This window comes from Xiphophorus maculatus, chromosome 10 (genome assembly GCF_002775205.1).
Source record: "Xiphophorus maculatus strain JP 163 A chromosome 10, X_maculatus-5.0-male, whole genome shotgun sequence".
In the NCBI taxonomy this organism is placed as follows: domain Eukaryota; kingdom Metazoa; phylum Chordata; class Actinopteri; order Cyprinodontiformes; family Poeciliidae; genus Xiphophorus; species Xiphophorus maculatus.
The window spans coordinates 12796442-12815602 of record NC_036452.1 but is presented as its reverse complement, the minus strand read 5'-3'; the positions used below and the strand labels follow the sequence as shown (position 1 = coordinate 12815602).

General features: G+C 37.4%; 2 protein-coding genes across 3 annotated transcripts in view; both read left to right on the top strand.

Annotated features, from left to right (window-relative positions):
• The window catches only part of ttyh2 (tweety family member 2), a 55391-nt gene extending 40959 nt beyond the window's left edge, over positions 1–14432 (top strand). Inside the window, exons 6-15 of one of the 2 annotated variants that reach the window (XM_014471794.2) lie at positions 3402–3474; positions 5274–5343; positions 5443–5498; positions 8701–8793; positions 8890–8982; positions 9382–9524; positions 9692–9877; positions 9973–10051; positions 11070–11096; positions 12563–14432. In XM_014471794.2, coding sequence (XP_014327280.1) covers positions 3402–3474; positions 5274–5343; positions 5443–5498; positions 8701–8793; positions 8890–8982; positions 9382–9524; positions 9692–9877; positions 9973–10051; positions 11070–11096; positions 12563–12643 — 901 coding nt within the window. In that variant the 3' untranslated portion in view covers positions 12644–14432. The remainder of the gene's footprint in view (positions 1–3401; positions 3475–5273; positions 5344–5442; positions 5499–8700; positions 8794–8889; positions 8983–9381; positions 9525–9691; positions 9878–9972; positions 10052–11069; positions 11097–12562) is intronic. The other variant, XM_023341621.1, reaches the window with a different exon arrangement.
• A 1698-nt stretch (positions 14433–16130) lies between these two features.
• Positions 16131–19161, top strand: part of kif19 (kinesin family member 19) — a 37986-nt gene continuing 34955 nt past the window's right edge. The window contains exon 1 of the mRNA XM_014474105.2: positions 16131–16652. Coding sequence (XP_014329591.1) covers positions 16614–16652 — 39 coding nt within the window. The 5' untranslated portion in view covers positions 16131–16613. The remainder of the gene's footprint in view (positions 16653–19161) is intronic.

The window sequence follows — 19161 nt, the reverse complement described above, 5'->3', positions numbered from 1 at the left end:
AGCTTCATTCAGGGAGATCCCAAGATATTCCCAGGTCAGAAGGAAAATATGTCCTTCCAGCAACTTTTGGGTCTGCCCCAGGGTCTCCTCTCAGTGGAATGTGCCTGGAAAACATCCATAGGGAAGTCCCCTCGAGGCATCCTGTTCAGAAGCCCGAACCAAAATTTCATTTTGAGCTTTAGTGCATGTTCCCTTACAGATGACTGAGCTTCTCTTTCTTTTTCTAATGCTGTGTCCCGCCGCAAACAGTGGAAGCTCATTTCAAAATTTCAATTCAGTTCAGTTTAATGTGACTTTTTTTATTTCAACGGGGAATTAAGTGTTGCTGTCATATCGATCAAGTATCTTCAGAGTCATTGTGGATGCTGATGCTGTGGTAGAACCAGAGGCTCAACATTTGGTCTGGGTTTCCTTTATAGCATCTAGAGTCTAGAGTGAGCTTTACTGGGGCGGTTGAGGAGTCTAAAAGTACTTTCTTACCAAACAGAATTAACTCAGTAAAAACATAATTACTAGCAGCATAAACAGACGTTTCAGACGTCTACAACCCAATTAATGCTTTCCAGCAGTTTCATTTTTTTATTCCAAAAATTAAAAGCATCTCGGGCGTGCCGTGGTGGCGTAAGGCATAGCGCGACCCGTATTTGGAGGCCTTCAGTCCTCGACGCGGCCGTCGCGGGTTCGACTCCCGGACCCGACGACATTTGCCGCATGTCTTCCCCCCTCTCCTTCCCTGTTTCCTGTCAGCCCACTATCACATAAGGGACACTAGAGCCCACAAAAGACCCCCTGGAGGGGTAAAAAAAAAAAAAAAATTAAAAGCATCTCTAGAGTTCTTAAATATACGTTTAAGTAGAAAAAGATGAAAGGAGAAATACAATGAGACATCTTATTTAGGGGTATCAATTATTTATTGCACGACTCACTGAAAAGCAATTTCAGGCAATAGTATGTGGAGTGTTACAAGCAACCCTGTGATTATAAATATCTGAAAGTGCATTTTGGATATGTATTGAGAATTCTAAGAATTAAATCAAAAATATTTATCAAGTCTACCTACTAGAATTTGAAATGGAGATTTGAACTTGTGTTCCTTGAAACTCCCTCAGGTACAAGTTTATAGTGATCTCTAATTTTAATTCCAAGAATAATTCCTTGTTTTTAGAGTAGTAAATAATAATAATGAAAAACTGTAATTGGAGATCGGAGCGTGGTCTGATTACATGTGATAATGACCTTCCATACAAACAAGTCCTGTGCTTCTTGCTTGAAGGTTACTTTGTTCTTTTTTCACCTCACCAAAATAATTATTTATCCATTAATGATAAAGGTTTATTCAATTCTGGTATGAACAGTTGTCAAGTACTTCTTTTTCTTTTTAGGATAGAGGAAAACCTATTTTCTAATGTGATTTAATTCATAGTGACTGGTGTGCATCCACCATTGCATCATTTGCCTTGCTCCATGGGCTTTTGTGACTATTTCACTGAATCTGCTTTGCTTGAGGTTTATACCCCATTTAATGCTTTTCTGTTGAAGTTAGGGAAGCCGTTTGACTACCAGAGGAGCACAGGATTCAGTTACATAGCATCGCTCCCTCGCTCGGCTAGAACTCGACCTGCTGGCACTGGAAGGGCAATCTGAGGACATTTTTTCTCTTGTCCACCCATTCAGTGTAACACTTGTTTAAAGCCGGTCTCATACTTCAGTAAAGTCAAATGTTAATGGTTAGATCGATAAATCCTGGCCATTTGTTCATAGAACTATTGAAAACAAAGCTGCAGTCATTTTTGTCCACTGTTGATCTTTTAGTTGATGCAACAAATAACCATTTTATGTAAATTTAGGATGTCTTAGAAGCGTCTCCCCACAGATTTATCGGCACCCCTTGAAATAATTTGCAAAAAGCATTAAAACAAATCAATAATTAAAATATTTTTTTGTGAAATGCTAGATAAAGTGCTGTGACTTTTATTTATTTTTTTATTACTTTAAGCTCAAGCTCTGTGGAACGTAGTTGTGTATTTTTGCCCACTGCCGGTCAGCTGACTTTTCCTCACTTACAAGAAAGAATGAATTCAGTTGTTTGAAAATATCATCAGGGTTTTAGTTCACTGAAATGAAACAAAATTTGAGCATCCGCGCGGGTGATGAAAGTCCCATTCACTTACAGGGCCATAATGAAATGCGGGTCAACGGAGCGGAGAAGGACTACTGACAGCTTAGTCGTGATGCTGCACTTACAACTTCAGAGACATTCATGTGGACGCCAATGTGTTTTCCAATGTGTAGGATAGTTATCTCACTTCTTTTCTTTTCTTCATGGCCCAAACAATTACTGTCTAATGGAAAATGGCGAAAATAAATTTAAAGTTAGTCACTATTACCTGTTAAATGAGTTGTTAAATGTCTTCTGACATAATAAATCAGAATACTGTATACAAGAGCCAATCTTGGGCCCCATGACAACAAATTAAATTGGGCCCCCCCCCTTCACAGCTGCTTTTACACTTTTTTGAGTCTATCTGACCCATCAAAAGCATTATAATTTTAAAGGCTTGCAACTGCCTTGCTTTCGTTGGTCCAATGCTGAGATTAGCACAATAGTCATTGCTAGTGAATTTTACAGTCCACATACTGCATGCAAATAGGCTGCTTACATTTTATTTTATTATTAGTTTTACCTTATTGAAATGTCTCCCCCTACCAGCAACAGTCACAGGCAATGTGCAAAATATACCTGCAGTTATCCAGACTTCTCAAAAAATGCTATGTTGTTGTATTTTGTTCAAACGGCAGAATATAAATCTAAGAAAAAATATGTTTTCTCCATATTTGTTAAAGCTGTCACCATATTGTGACAGTTTGTTATGAAACAGATAATCTGTGGAAAGATCAATTTTCTCCAACTCCTCCCTGAGCTGCTATTGCTGGCTAAAGTAATGCACAGTTCTGACCAAAAACAACCAATCAGATCCAGGAGTATGCTTTTAGCATTGTCCATCTACATCATTCAGTCACTGATAAGTGTGCTAATGGAAGATTTTATAAAGATTGTTTGAATTTCTGTGAGTAGTAAATAAATACGTTTGTTGTGTAGTTGTAAAAAGAGCAGAGAGGCAGGAAAAATCCACACAGATTGAACACAGTGTTACTCACCTTTTTCACTGGGACAGGGAGGAGAGGTTATGCTGGTATTGCCACTGCTAGTTAACATCACTTTGTGTTCCTTTGTGGTGTAAACTAAGGATTGAGCATACTGTTTATAGAAATGCACTTTAAAAGAGCCACTCGGTCATTGTTCACTGAGGTTGTTGGCTTATCTGCCTTTGATTTATACAGGTACATCAGTTCATCTGTGGCGTTGCGCCGAGTCATGCTGCTGCTTTGTGTCCCTGCAGGATGATGGTGTTTGGCGTGCTGACACTGATCCTGAGCTGGACTTCTCTGGGCGCTGACCTTGCTGCTGCTGTGGTAAGATGATTCACTTCCTTCCTATCTGACTCACAAGCCGTACAATGAACTGGTCATTACTTCCAATACCAAGGACAAAGTATAATGAATGGTGTTATCTGAATTTCTGCATTTGCATTTGCCCTTTAGTGTTTAAGTGTGTAAATTTAACAACACATGTGCACTCCTTCCAATCTCACAGAGCTTGAGGTATTTTAGAAGAATAGTAGTTTAACTCCCTACATGTGCGAAGCTGGGAGAGACATACCCAGAAAAACTTGCAGCTGTAGTTGCTGTGAAAGTTAGCGCTACAGTATATTGACTCAGGGGATTGAATTCAAATACAGGACCAATTTTTTAGTTTCATTAAACCTAGAGAACAACCAACAAAGAAGGCCAGACTGCAAATGTAACATTAAAACCCAGCAAAGCAAATGAAACAGCACAAAAATACAGAGCAAAAAGTAGAGGTACTACCCTGACAATGATGCTTTAAAAAATAAGCATGGTAAATAATGACTAAAACTGATCGATGTATTCAGCGATAAGAAGCATAAGATTGTTGCAGTCAGTATAATGAGTTGGCTCTTAGTATTGACAGTAGAAAGATCAGATTTTTCATTTCTGATCAACCTGCTATTGGCCAGGACTGATCAATCTAAAAATCTGAAAATTATGGTCATCAGACAACCTGTCTTTGCATCTGTGTTTTATACAAAGTGAAATTTCTTATATGCCCATTTCCTGCTGGTAAGAGCCTGACTCACCATATCTTAGGCAAAAAATAATGCTTCAAATACCTCAAACTGTGCATTTAAGATGGTCTTACACTTATACAACGAACTGAAAAATCTGCTTCTGTTGAGGAAAACATATTTCTTTACCACTTTTAAAACATAGTCATAAGAATGACTTTTGTTGCTTCACTTTGATTATCCCTCACCACCTGATCTACACTGAGGAGAAGTAAAATCCTGCTGTGTTCATTGTGGAGACTCTGCCTTCGTTTGCATTTCTGAGGATCTTTGCGGGTGGTCGCATGCTGTTTGACACACATTTTCGTATCACCTACTGAGAGATGCATGTATATCTGGTTGGGAATATTCAGATTGTAGGCCTTGTGTAGTCTACAGTTGGATTATTGCTTAAAAGGATTAAAAATATATGCACAAGGAATAAACCCCTTTAGAGAATGTCTTATTATAGGCTGTGTGTAGACAGAACTTTGCATTCTCAGAGTTTCCCGTCTGTCTTCTTGGGAATTCTCACACTCTTGCCCCGCTGTTGGAAAGCTCCTTGGTATCCCTTGGTTCCAGCAAATGGGCTGCGTTTTTTTTTTTTTTGTTTTGTTTTGTTTTTTCAGAGATTCAGCTCACTTTATCTCATCTGAGTGTTTGGGGCTCATTAGTATAACCCCCAGAGAAGGGTAAGCTATTCGCAGCATGTTTGTCCTGAGCCCTTGGGACATTTAGCATTCAGATAGCAGAGTTGAGATGAGACTGCCGCTCATCACTTTTATTATTCTTGCCAGTGCAGGTTTCTTGTTTCGCACTCTGTGTAGTAATAGTTGTTGTGACTGACAGAACTAAAAAGTGGTGCTGTCAAGATGTTGCAGTTTGAACCGCAGCATGGTTATTTTCTTGTTGGTGTCAGGTAGATTGCCTTGTATTCAACATCATTGCTTTATTCTTGTGGTGGTTCTTCAGAAAACTACGTATTAGCAAATCAACACAAAAATAATTCCTTGCTTTAAATTTGTGGTTTTGTTTGCTGTTCACATCTGTCAAACATGTTTTTGTTTGTTTTTGTCCTTTTTTTAGGGCACGAGTGATTTCTGTGTGTCACCTGACAAGTACGTCATGGGTCAGACAAAGGGTATCATCACTGCAGGTCAGGCTGTGTATAAATAAATTAATAATAATATAGTGAAAAAATGTATTGTAATCAATGTGTGTTTACCAGGATAACAAATATTAATGTTTTCTACAGATATCGTCCATTACTATATTTACTGCAACCAGACTCTTTCCAACCCTTTTCAGCAGGTAGGAAATATGCTACAATATGAAGCAAAATACAACTTTATTAGAGTACTTTGCAGACATGAGTTTCAACTTAGCACCTTGAGTACATCCACTCTAACATCACTCTAATGAAGTGAATAATAAGATCTTATGTATGCAACCATAAAATAAAGTAATCACACCATAATTTAATAGCTTTCAGAACCAGTACCAGTACCTCTCAGTAGACTTTATCAGACTTTATTGTGTTACCATATTCTTGAAGAGAACAAGGTCAAAGGTCTGGTAAAAAACAAGGTGTGTTTTTTTTTCTGAGAACTAGAGAAAATTTGTTGGGACATCTCCTCCTAGGAACAATGGCAGCTAAATGTTTTCCACCTCAGACTGGAGATTCATCGGTTGAAATTTTATGGCCAATTTCCTGAGTCTGATTACACCCAGACGTGTGTAATTAAGTAATAACTCAAACAGAACCTGTTAGAGAAAATAAACTTGGCTAAAAGATCTCAAACAATAAAACATTACATCCTAAACTGAAAAGCAGAGGAGAAACAAAGTCACTATCAATCTATAAACAATTACAAACCCTAAGACTTTTGAGTACCATTATCCATAAATCAGAAAATATTGAGTAGTGATTTACTCCGCAAGGCTGACCTACAAAAGTACACCAACAGCATGAAGAGAAATTGTCCCGAAGGTCATAAAAGAACTCAGAGACGTTTAAAGCTATGGTGACATAGGCTGTTGTTTGGTTCAGGGGACGGTTCCTCTGTCACACAAAACCAGATTGGTTAGGATAAATAAATTAATTCATGATTTAATATCAGTTTTCTGTAATTAGAAAAACAGTTATCTCAGGCGTTAGAGTTTAATTGGTTTTTTGGAACATATAAATGTGGCATTTTTGAGGCATTTTTTCATGGCAGTAGACAAAAATATACATTAAAAACAATTTATTACAGCACAAACACTTGCTATACGCAAACAAAAATTACAGTTCTATTAAAATAAAATGTACATACTCATCCAGTTCTGTTCTTTTAGTTTGCTGCTCTCTTCGGACTTCATTTCTCTGCCCCTCAAGCCTCATCTTTGTCAGCCTCTTTTTTTCCCGTCCCGTCCTGTCTGCCTGAATCACGTCCTGACCTCGGCTCACAATCGCAAGACATCCATCTCTTTCTCCTAGATTGTCCCTCTTTCTTTTGTTTCTTGTTTGCCAAAGCATGCCTAAGTGACTCAAAGCAGCCAAGAAAATGAGTATGAAATTGCTTACTTGATGAAACAATTTGATGGAGCAGAGTCATGATTCCAGGGCATATCACTTAACTCCCTGAGCCTATTTCTGCAAAATCTGGCCCAACATAGCTCAGAGCTTATTATCTGGCTCTTGACGTGCCCCTCAGAGTAGCAGTACAGGGCAGACAAGCGTTGCACACCTGGTAAACAAGCTCTCTTCGCTGCCACACAGATTGCAACCACGCATAGAGCTCATAAGCAACCTGGAATGGCGGAATGGCCATAACACAAGCATTTCCTGATTTGTTTAGTTTTTATTCCCCTTTTTTGTAACCCCAGTCAGAATTACAACAGCAGCTCTCCGTGAATCTATTCATCCTGATACATCTTTGCTTTGGGCATCACTCCTATGCTCATATCCTCTTTTTATGTTTCCCCCCTCTGTCTCTAAACTTTCATCATCCAGTTTTTTCTTTCTTTTTTTCTCAGATCAGTTTCATATCACCTAAAATAAAGACAAATCCATTTCACCGAATGTAATTTTCAGCTGGGGGAAGTTGAACCACAGACCATCATGTTTTATGGATGTATACTAAAGGCACAAAAAAAAAAATCAGACAAAAATAATTACATTTATGGATACCTTTGGTAATTGACCGCATCCTGTTTCAATTTAACATTGTGCATCCTGCCTGGGGGTTTCCAGACTTCCTGTGTAGTTTGACTGATTGTAGAGATAATGTTTTACTTTAAAGAAAGATAATATATCACTAATTTATGGTTATGCTTAGATATTAATTTAAAAAAAGGAAGTAAGGGTGCAGTATTTGAAGAAAGATGAGAACTGAAGGGTTTTGTGCTTAATGTGGAGGTTTGTTCTGCCCTCTGTTGGTAAAAATATAAACCCACATTCCTGCTGTTGAGGTCGTCATATTGCCTTTCTGACAGGCATCTTACAGTAGCTCAGAGAGCAAATTATTCATTCACAGTCAAAGGTTTACCAATCTACTTTAGTAAACTGATGCCATATAATCTGCTCCATAAATTGGTCATAACTCATCCACACTTTATTTATTTGCCATTACATAAAGAACACCCAAATATGCCCAAGTTTTAATCATTTTTACACTCAACACCCATATTTTCATACATATTTGATTAAAATTGTATGTAATAGGCTACACAAAGTAGTACATTGGGGTGAAGTGTCGAGAAAATGTTAAATGATTTTTTATAAATATCTTACAAATATTTCTACATAAAGAAAGACTTTAATTTTTTCCCTTGTTTCATGTTTTCAACAAAAGAAAAATTAAACTGGTTCAGTCAAATTGGATGAGGAACATCTGTGATTAGCAGTTTCTAAGTTGGCCCCACTAATTTGTTGTTAGACGTAAGTCCGAACTTTGACTGGACCATACTAACAAATGGAAATACTTTTACTAAAGCCATTCCATTGCATCTCTGGCCAATAGAATGGCTAAGGTAAAATTAACCTTAGCTTTGCATAGTGTAATTTAAAGTTCATTTTCAAATAATTTTTTTTTTGTTTTTTGTTAAAAAAATAATGCTAAGTTAAAATTTATTTACGTTGTTTTGGTTTCCCCACTTAAGTTGATACTTAGCTTAGCATGAATGGTATATTATTCCAAACCAGCAGCTGAAAGCTAAATTGTCTATGTTATGGTCCTAGCTTAATTTCGATTTGACTGCTGGAGTTTGTGTTAATGCTGTTAACCTGTTTGGATGATTCATTTTTAACACATTAGCACACATGAGGTCACGAAATAATGAGCTCATAAATTGCTAGTGTCTGCAATTACTGAAGTGTAAACATATTTGACTTTGTGCAACATGTTATCAATTCTAACATGTTGCAATTCTAACATAGTGACAGCATCATGCAGCTTATCTTTTTTCCTTTATGCTGTGGTAATCAGACTGCCTCTCTGACTTGCAGTTAAATGTCTTTTATCCTTTTCAGCCTCTGACCATCTTCCAGCGATCCCTCACCACTATGCAGATCCAGATCCAGGGTCTTCTACAGTTTGCGGTGCCCCTGTTTCCCACCGCTGAGGTACTGCTGTTAAATTGCTTGATCTGTTTTATCAGAGACTTGTTCCTATTTAAATGATTGTGTTGACATTTTCAACAACATTGTCTCTCCACACAGAGGGATTTACTAGGTATCCAGCATTTGCTCAACTCCTCTGAGGCAAGCCTGCACCAGCTAACGGCTCTGCTGGACTGCAGGGGGCTCAACAAGGTTTGTTCACCACAGTCTAATTGGCAACACAGTATTACAAAGTAGGCCAGCTTAGAAATAAGTGGCAAAACAGGATTTGAGCATAGAATGAATGTGGACCCTGAATAGCACAGAGAACAACAAAAGAAAAATCTCTATTTTTTCTTTTAAGATAATGTTCTTGAAACTTTTTAAAGTTCTTTTTATTTCCTTTTGTGTTTTATTTAAAACTATGGTTTAGGACTGTGATTTACAGCCATAAACATAAGCTTTATCATTACTATGTTATGCAGTGATATGTTTTCCCTGAGACAAGCGAGCACATTGACTGTGATTGCTTTTCTGCTGGGAATTCAAACATGGTCATGGGAAACTGCTCTTCATTGGCTGATCTTCCTGCTCTCTATTTGACCTCTTTAGGACTACCTGGATGCAATGGTGGGGGTGTGCTATGATGGCGTGGAGGGTGTGCTATACCTCTGCCTCTTCTCTATCCTTGCTGCCTGTGCCTTTACTGTCATGCTTTGCGCCATTCCCAGGGCACTGAGACAAATCGCCAGCAGGTCAGTTTGTTCTCAGGCTCACCTCACTGCCATGAATGCCCCTTGTCTGAACGTTCAGCACATATTTCTGTGGCATTGAACATTTATTTTTTGCTCAGATAAGGAGATATTTTACAGCCGGAAGGTTTGTTTCTCTGTTTTCCTTTTTTGTTTGTTTTGATGTGTAGAGAACGAGATTATGATGACATAGACGAGGAGGACCCTTTCAATCCACGGGCCAGGAGGATAGGCTCGCAGAACCCCAACCACACTAACATGCACAGCTTCTGCAGCTTTAGCAGCAGCATGGGCAGCCAGAACAGCCTGCACCCGCCCGCACCGACCGTCTCCAACCCCCCCATGTCTGAATACATGTGAGTGGGAGAAAATGTAGCTTTGTTCGTTGCAGGAGTTCACTTCTTTAATCATCTTAGTTGTTTTATGCAATCTTTCTTTGTTGTTTTTGCAGGAACCAGGCAGCTCTCTTTGGTGGAAATCCGCGGTATGAGAATGTGCCTCTGATTGGACGAGGCTCTCCACCTCCCTCGGTGTGTTGGGTCCCAGAGACCAAGTCTTTTATATAATGTTATATCCCTAGAAGCACATCACTCACTGACTCAGACTTTATTTGTAAAATTGTCTTTCACAACATTAAAATGACAAAGAACATATAATTTAATTTCTTCACGTAATATTTAAGTCCTCTGCATTTATTTTATCCCTGGTTAAAACATGGAAAAAATCTTCATTTAAATTAATTTCATTTTGCAGCAATAGAAGCTATTATTTTAGCTAGTTTACTTTTTAATTGAGTTGTACAAGATAATTAAAGGTGTAAAGAAATTCTGTGATTTATTATTTATCTTAGTTTCAACAACCTGGTAGTTTAACAGCAGTGTGTAGACCTTTTACATCCAGCGTAATTGTATGTGGTGAGATACCGAACCTTTCCATGTTGTCAACAACTTACAGGGAGGAGAATGAATATAGTTAATATTTAATTTGAACATACCACCATTTAACCTCTCTCAGGACCTTTTTTCAAGAGAAAGTGATGCAGGACTTAATTCTTTAGTTGTCTCTGAACATTTTCCTCCTCACCGATTTATTTCACACACTGCTGGGCTAGTTTTCCCCCGTTACATCAAAGGGATAAAAATAGGAACGTTTTGAATTAAAGTTTCATTAGGCGCAGCCTCCTTAAAAACATCCTGAAGCCAGGTATACTTGGCTACAATCATAAGTGCATTTTAGATCAACTTCCATTAGAAACAAATACATTTTCACACAACAATCATACTATTTATATGCTTTTTTACATTATATTTTCAGCAAGACATCAAACGGAATATGCAATGTTCTCTGCCTAATTATTTGTTTCCTAATTAACACCAGTAAATAATACACTTTTAGATTTTCCCCCATGACTATAACTGTGCAGAACCATGCAGTCGTCTTCAGCTAACTGCTTCTTTTATATATTTTTTTTTCTGCGTTTGTTTGTCATATGTGTGTGTTTGTATTTTTCATTTCTATATCCCCTCTTTCTTTTATCAACTTTTGGAGATTTACTCTCAGCCGTATAGAAATCCAGTAAGTCTTTTTCTTCTTCTCCTCAGGATTACCTCCTTCCCACTTCCTTTGTTGTACAGTGTCTTCACTTCTGTATCACTTCATACCACTTTGGTTCCCTGTGCAGTTTTTCCTGTTTGGCATGGCTTTCAAACCTCACTACTTGTCCTCATTCCTGATGACTTCTCCTTTCACCTAGAGCAGCGTTATGTCTCCCCCTGGTGTTCGCAGGGTGGTAGCTTCAACACTGCATGAAGTCTTGATTCAGTCACTGTACTCTACAACTTGAGATGAGCAAGCAGGCAGATGCATCTCAATAAATTAGTATATCGGCAAAAAGGTTATTTATTTTAATAATATAATTAAAAATCTTGAACTCATTTAGATTTATTACATAGAGAGATGAAAAATAAAATGTATACACTAAAAAATGTTTTCGTAAAATATAAAAATGAGCATACTATAAACTATGACTCTGCATTGTACAAGAAATGTACCAAATGCAAAGTCTGTTTTGTTCTTGTTTCTCACAGTGATACTGTTGTTAATAAACCAGATATTGGCACTTTTAGAGTGAAATACTACTGGAAAGGTGGAAACCAGCATCCTCATAAAGCTTGCCAGCAGAGCCCAGCATGAAGTGTTGTAATATTTCCTGGTAGATGATGGCACTGATGTTGGGGTAGATAACGTACAATGAACCAAAAGCAGCAGATGGCAACACAAATCATCACCAGCATTAATCTGTATCTCAAGTAACTTGGATTCTGTGGTTCTTTGCTTTTCCTCCCAATTCTGCTGTATTGTATTCCAAGTGAAGTGCAAAATCTACTTTAATCGGAAAAGACATTTTTCCTCCCACTCAACTTTTCATTAATATTTTTAGTTCCACTACTTTGACAACAGCCAACTTCATCATCAATTAAAGTTTGTGGCTTCCCCTTATTGTTCGGGGAACCAAACTACTATTGAACAACTGTAAAGTCATCAGTCATCACCATGATTGTGTCAGGCATAACATAAATCTTTATGAGTTTTACTTTTTTAAATTAAAAACTGAAATTGAGTAACTTTTTGAAGCTAATCAAATTTATTGAGAAGCACCTGGACAAACATAATTTATTTATTTTAATGAGTATTTTCATTGAGCAGAAATTAGGTTTGTTGGAGTAACTAGGCATATTCCACTGAAAATGCTATCTATTGCTGACTTTGTGGATATAAAGTTTCTTTTGTTGAGGATAGCAGCTGGTAAACTGTTGCTATTTGCTGCCTAGAGGAATTAAAGGTTATGTTCTAGCAGAGACAAATATACAATTGCTAGGAAACATTTGCAAAGGACTAAGCATTGCAAAAGATAGATTTTCAGTGGACCACTTCTTCATGTCTCTTTCCTTCTTTATTTGTTCCTCTCTGAAGACTTGCCCTGCTCTGAGCGTTCATGTAAAATATTTCTGTATATGTCTGTGTTTGTCTTTCCTCCACAGTACTCACCTACGATGAGGGCCACTTATCTCTCCATGACTGAAGAGCAGAGCAGACACTTTGGAAGCGACTTCCAAGCCTAGGCTTCGGTCTGACATCTGCGAGGAGGGAGCCCGCAAAAGAGCAGGAAGCAGCTGTTGGATGCATCACAGAGGACAAACTTCAACGTCTCTTCAGTCCAGAACTCCGGGCGACCTGTGAGGTTTCAGGCCAAAAGAAAAAAAAAAAAAAAAGCCAGTGCTGTTCTTCACTACAGTGCCTTTCAAAAGTCGCCATGCCACTTGATCTTTTGCATGTACGTTTTGCACTACAAACAAAAGATTTAATATATCTCATTGGGATTTTTTTTTGTAATAGACCAACACAAATTGTGACTCATTGGGAAGTAGAGTAAAAATGATACAAGATTGTTAGGATTTTTTTCAAATACAAAATGTGCAAAGTGTGGCTTGCACTTGCATTCAACCCACTAAGGTAGCTTTTTCCTGCAATTACAGTTGCGAGTTTTTGGTTTGTGAAGAAGATTCAACTCTTACAGATTTCTTCAACAATGGCTTCCTCTCCCCACGCTTCCATAAAGAATCATTTATGAGGTTCATAAATCCTAGGTGACATGTTAACAGTTTCTTGAACCCAAGCTGTGGATGTCTGCAACTCAGAGTGATGCTCTTCTAGATCGGTTTGTAGTTGCGTGATATTCCTTTCCTTTTCACACGGCTGCAGGTGACTTTTAAAAACAACTGATTGTGCTAGGTTTTATTTAGGGCTATCAAAAACAAACAAGGCTAAAATCTGATGCACACCAAACTTATTTATGTTTTCTTCTTTATTCATTTATTTTTATTTTATTTCAACTTCTAAAATTGTGTATCAATTTGCTTCCACTTCTTGACAACACAGTATTGGTCTATGACATTAAAAAAAACAATCATTACATTGAAGCTTTTGGTTGTAACAAGATTTGCAGAAGTTCAGTCAGTATGAGGACATTTGCTAGGCACTGTATTTCAAGGTCCAACCTTTCACATGTTTGAAGATCTTTCTTAACATTGCATTAGCTGTTCTGTAATTGTTCTTTGGTTTACTTGATATCTAACGAAAAGTTCAGAAACATCTTGAAAGACCAGATTAGATACTTTTCAAATGAAGATTCTTCTGCTTGTCGCTCTGTGAAGCTTTTTTTTCTGACTTCTCACAGCTAACATCTGGATATTTAAAGATTAACTCATAAAAGTAAAATCTGAAAAAACGAAAGATTTTATCTCCTGATATGCCACAGAGTTGAAAGTTGTTAAGCACAAACCCAGCACTGAAGGCACACTGCAGGAGGTAATGGTGAAGAGCATTTTTTTTTTTTTTTACATTCTTACACAAACAAGCTTTACGTTCCAGAAACCGAAAAACTACCTTGAGACCTTCGCTTTTGTATATAATGTGTAAAATAACATGCTATTCTTTTTTTATTTAGAGTTCTTTAAATTGTGTGCCATTTTTATATATTTTTTCTAGTTTTTGTGGCAATATCACACAAGATCACCCTTTTTTCTGTGGTCTAAAACGTCATTAATTTTTATTGTGCATATCTAATCCAACCAATGCAGATCATAGTCAGGTAAGCAGTGCTGTTCTGACTACGATTATTAAAAAAAAGTGTTTTTTTCTCCCTTTAAATCCAGTCATTCAAACAGCACAATTTTATTGACTAATTTTTTGTAAGAATTTAATACAGGCAGTGTTGATTAATAGTATTTTTTGTAGCATGTTACACTGTAAAGGCACTGAGTGCGGTGCTTAATTTTGTGTCCCAAAAATTTTGTGTCCCAAAACATGAAGTCTAATTGTGAGTTGAATAAACCAGTTTGAGTACAATGAGTGATGAGTCTTTGTTTTGCTGTTGGATGAATAAAAACAACAAAAATAAAACACAACTAGAAACAGAAATATATTGCAATGTAAGCAAAATATCTAAGAATTAAGGAGAATAGGTTAACCAACAGAAATCTCTCCTGGACTTTCATGGTCTAGGATGTCAGAACATCGAGGACTGATGAATGAGATTTATTATATACTAGAGCGAAACAATATGTCTCTCATTGTACTGGAAACGTCTCCTAGGTCAGACTGACATTGCATATGTATGGTAGGGATCCAGGCAGATGATTCACACAGGTATGTAGGGCTCTGAGGTCCTGCAGCCTTGCTGTGATTCAGTCTCTCCATCTGACTTCACCTGACTGAGTTTGCTCATCAGCTTTTTCCTGGTGAATATTCAGTATTTAACATAGACTAAAAACTAGTTGCTTATGTTTTATGAAGTTAATTTAAAAGGAGTCCAAAATAATTTGAGTAAATAATGTTTTTTTCATGGGTCATATATTTTTTACTTGGACTGGCCGTCTGTTAGGTTGAAACTAATCTGCACTGTGCATTTTCTTCCATCCAGCAGATGTCAGTGTAGTGTTGCTAAAGTATTACTGACTATTAATCTTACCAGGTGTGGAACCCTCCTTTTAACATAGCACAATAAAACCCTGAAATAGTCAGATGTTGGGGAAAAAAAAAAAACACTTCTTCATCAGGTGGGGCTCTATTTTTGTTTCGCTTTGTTGGTTAAACATTAAATTCTGAATTAATTAATTCAACAAGTTATATTATGATATTATAATGTAATGTTATTCTACACATTCTTCAGACATTTATGGCAAAGCTTTTGGGTGAAGAGTTGCATAATCGGCAAATTGTGGGTTGATTCCAACTTTCACCCATGCACTGATGTGACCCTGGGGAAAGCAGGGTCACATCAGTGACCCTGTGTGTGTATGTGAATGAGAGTCAAGAGTGAAAGCTCTTTGAGTGGTCAGTAAACTAAGAAATTGTTGCATAAGTTCAGCCCATTTAAACACTATTCCAGCAGGAACAGTAACAGTTATAATTGAATCATGAACACCATGTGGCCGGCAGTGCTGTAGATGTTGTGTCACCTCCTGGATAAGTTGTTGTTGATGCACACTTACAGTCATTTTAGTAGCCACAAAGTTCAACAACGTTCTCATGTTTTCTCCATTTGTGGAAAATGGCACTTACTGTGATTCACTGGAGTCCCATAGGCTAAGAAATTGCTTTCTAATCCTCTCCAGAATTCATTTATTTTTGTCCATCTTGAGATTAGAATATTATTTATTTTTTTCTTCAATGAGTCTACTTCCATTTGTCAGGCATGCTCCATTTACTGTAGATGTTTTTTGTTTTTTTTGATTCAGGTCTACCTGTGGCTATTGCAGGAGTTTGCAACCATTTTAATCCAAAAAAAAAAGAGTAGTTTTCCCTTCACATTCTCTCTTATAATTATGATTCAGTATCTTATAATTATGACCTGGGGTGTAATAATTATGAGATATATGAGCTTAAATAATGAACAAGTAATTTTGTTTTTACTTTGATCTGACAAAATATCGGACTGTTTTATTTTACAATCGGAAGTGTGTTACTAATGTTTACAGTAGCCGTAGCTGCCTTGATAACGCCTGCGCCGCAGGTCTCCAGGGACGACACGCACGTACGCAAAAGAAACAAACGCGCACATACAGAGACCCAGCAGCAGAAGGCAGGCAGCGGAGAGGAGGGGAGTGAAGCAGGTGGAAGTGCTGCTATCGTTACCTGACTCATTCTTCTTTTCGACAGGAGGGAGATGATTTTTTTTCCCCCCTCTCCTGCGTTTCCAAGCTGCTGCGCAGAAATCCAACATTCACGAGAAGAAGTGGGAGCGTCGACTTACTTTAACAAACACAGAGGAGGATAGAGCGCTTGTTTGGGGGGAAAAGTAACGACCAAGCATTGTTAGGTTGGTGGCTACGCGTGTAAAAAGTGTATGGAGATTCAGTGTATGTTAGGGGTAATTAGAAAGCAGAAGCCATTAGTCAGAGAGTCTCTAAGAGTGTGGTGCTTGAGTGTGTTAGGGGAAGGTGGCATGCAGGTGCCCGCACCGCAAAACGAGATGGCCCAGTGCTGCGTCCGGTGTTAAAGCTGTTCCCCTCACCTGGACCCGAAGCGAACATGAAGGACACGGGGGAATCAAAGGACCAACAACTAACTGTAAGTTTAAAAATCTCTTTAAACTTAGTTTTTTTTTACAAGTTACTATAACAATTACGAATTAAGCCTAAATGTTTCCTGTTTTATTGACATCTTTAATAATTCTAGTGTAGCTTTTGTTGTACGAATACTTGAATTGAGTGATGCATATGTAATTGTCATCTTATTAGACATTTGTTTGACTATATTAAACGGTGAATTGCACAGGTAGGCATACCTTTTGAATTTGATATATATGTATATATATTGAATGTTTTATATATATTTATATATATATATAACCATAAACAAAATGTATTATATTATGAATTCTGAAAAGTATGGCGTTCAGTTCTATTCCACTTTATTGAGGTAAAATGGTGTGTAAATACCATTGCAAGATGTTCAAGTCTTGTCATAGAATAATATTTTGATTTTTCTTTGACTAGACTATATTAACACATGAATATAGTTTAAACTAAACTAAACTATTCCGTTGTTGCTCTGGCTGTATGTTTAGATTTGTTGTTCTGCTTACACTTCTGCCCCAGTTGCAAATGTGTTGCAGCCTCTTGTGGGTTTTCTCCCCAGATTGTCTTATATTTAGCTCCATATATCTACCAATCAACTCTGCTAAAGAAATGAAGCCACACACCATGGGCTGTCACCACATGTTTTTCTGTTGGCATCGTTTATTCAAGGTTATGAACATTGTTAGTTGTGATCCACATGCAGTGCTTCACATGTCTTTTCTACCTTCAGACATGTTTACTGTGTACCCTGCAAAGTTGTGGATGATATCAAATGGGGCTGGTTATGGTTTTCTATTACAAAATATATATTTTACTTGCCACTCATTGATGAAGTGAAAAAATAACCCTGCATTAAGCTTCTCCATAGCATTATCCCTGACTTATTTGATGTGTTCCTTGGTCTTCTCGCTAATCTGGACTCTATTTACTAATCAAGTAACCTGTAAAGGCAATTCGTTGCAATTTTTTAAATATTTTTTTTTTAATATGAGTGCCAAGAAGGTTATATGGACTTCCCAATTTCAGATTTTTATTGGCAAGAATCTTTGAAAACTATTTATTTTTTCTTCCTTTTTGAGTCGGCCACTCACATAAAATCCCAATAACTGACATTGAGGTGGTGTCTGTAACATAACAAACACCACCTATGAAAACAAACTAACAATTTACATTACAGACATGATGAAAGTAAGGTACATGCGGCCACTGTGTATTTTTTCTATTTTTCCCCTGTTGTTTCTCATTATACCTCCCAATGTCATCCACTGTTGCTATTATTTCTTCAATTTCCACTCTCTCTGCTTGTGCTGTGTTCTTCAGTGCACACCTGAATTATTGAGGTGGCTGTTTCAGCTGCCTGGTCTCTCTTGTCCAGCATGTAATAAAGCTTCCACAATGTGCTGATGGAGAAAAAGCCATAGTATGACCATCTGGTGTCTTGGTCAATATGAGATATACTAGTCTTATTGGCGTTATTATAAGACATATTGCAGCACAAATGCAGCGCATTTCTTACCCTGAGATGACTTATCGACAAAAAGTTTGATTTTATCTCCTCCACTAATTCTCTAAGACTAATTTGCAATGCATTTGGATTGCACAAAATATCAGATTGTAGTAGTTGCTGTAATATTATTGTCTGAAATAATGCAAACACATATGATTGCTTGCATGCGACAATCGGCTGGCTATACCATTTCCATTTGTGTTGAGCGCCATTTGTTTATTTAGCCAGTTGGATGGACATCCACTGTCCTCCCCTGATCCAGAGCTTGTTGAACAGAATCAGGTTTCCTTAAAATCGTTCAGGCTTAGGATGCAGTACTTGTAATTCTACAATTCTCTCAGTAAATAGTTTCGCATCTGCCTAATTTAGTGTTCATATTAGTGTTCATAGCTACAATCTATAGGTCGTATAGATTGTAGCTATACAGTCTACAGCTACAGTGCTGTGTTTAATTTGAAAGTACATTCTTATCACATTAAGCCACATCCACTTACTCAAGCACAGCACCTCCTAATCTGTCAGATTAGGAATTGCTGTAAGCCTGTTGGTTAATTATAACAGATAACCTGCCAGTGTATTCATTGTTTTCATATCTTGCCACTTTACAACTGGAAATGTCAATATTTTTTATTTGGATTTTATATGATAACATGTAGGATATAATTGTGGAATTATAGAAATTACTATTTTTGACTGAAAACATAAAAGGTTTTCTCTTTACTCTGATATTCCTAAGTAAAATCCCAAGTACTTGGAATCAACAGGGTTGATCCCATAATTTATACATTTCATGGAGCAGTGTTCAAATGTTCATCACTAATGTAGAGAAAATTGCACAACTGCAAACATTGACCTGACCTGACAGAAGTACAGCCTAAAGGTTCATGGTAACTCCAAAAGAGCTGTAAGGATCTACAGGTCTGGTGGGAGAATCTGCAGATTCACCAACTGCTTTTATGGAAGAGCAGTCTGAGAAAACCATTGTTGAAAG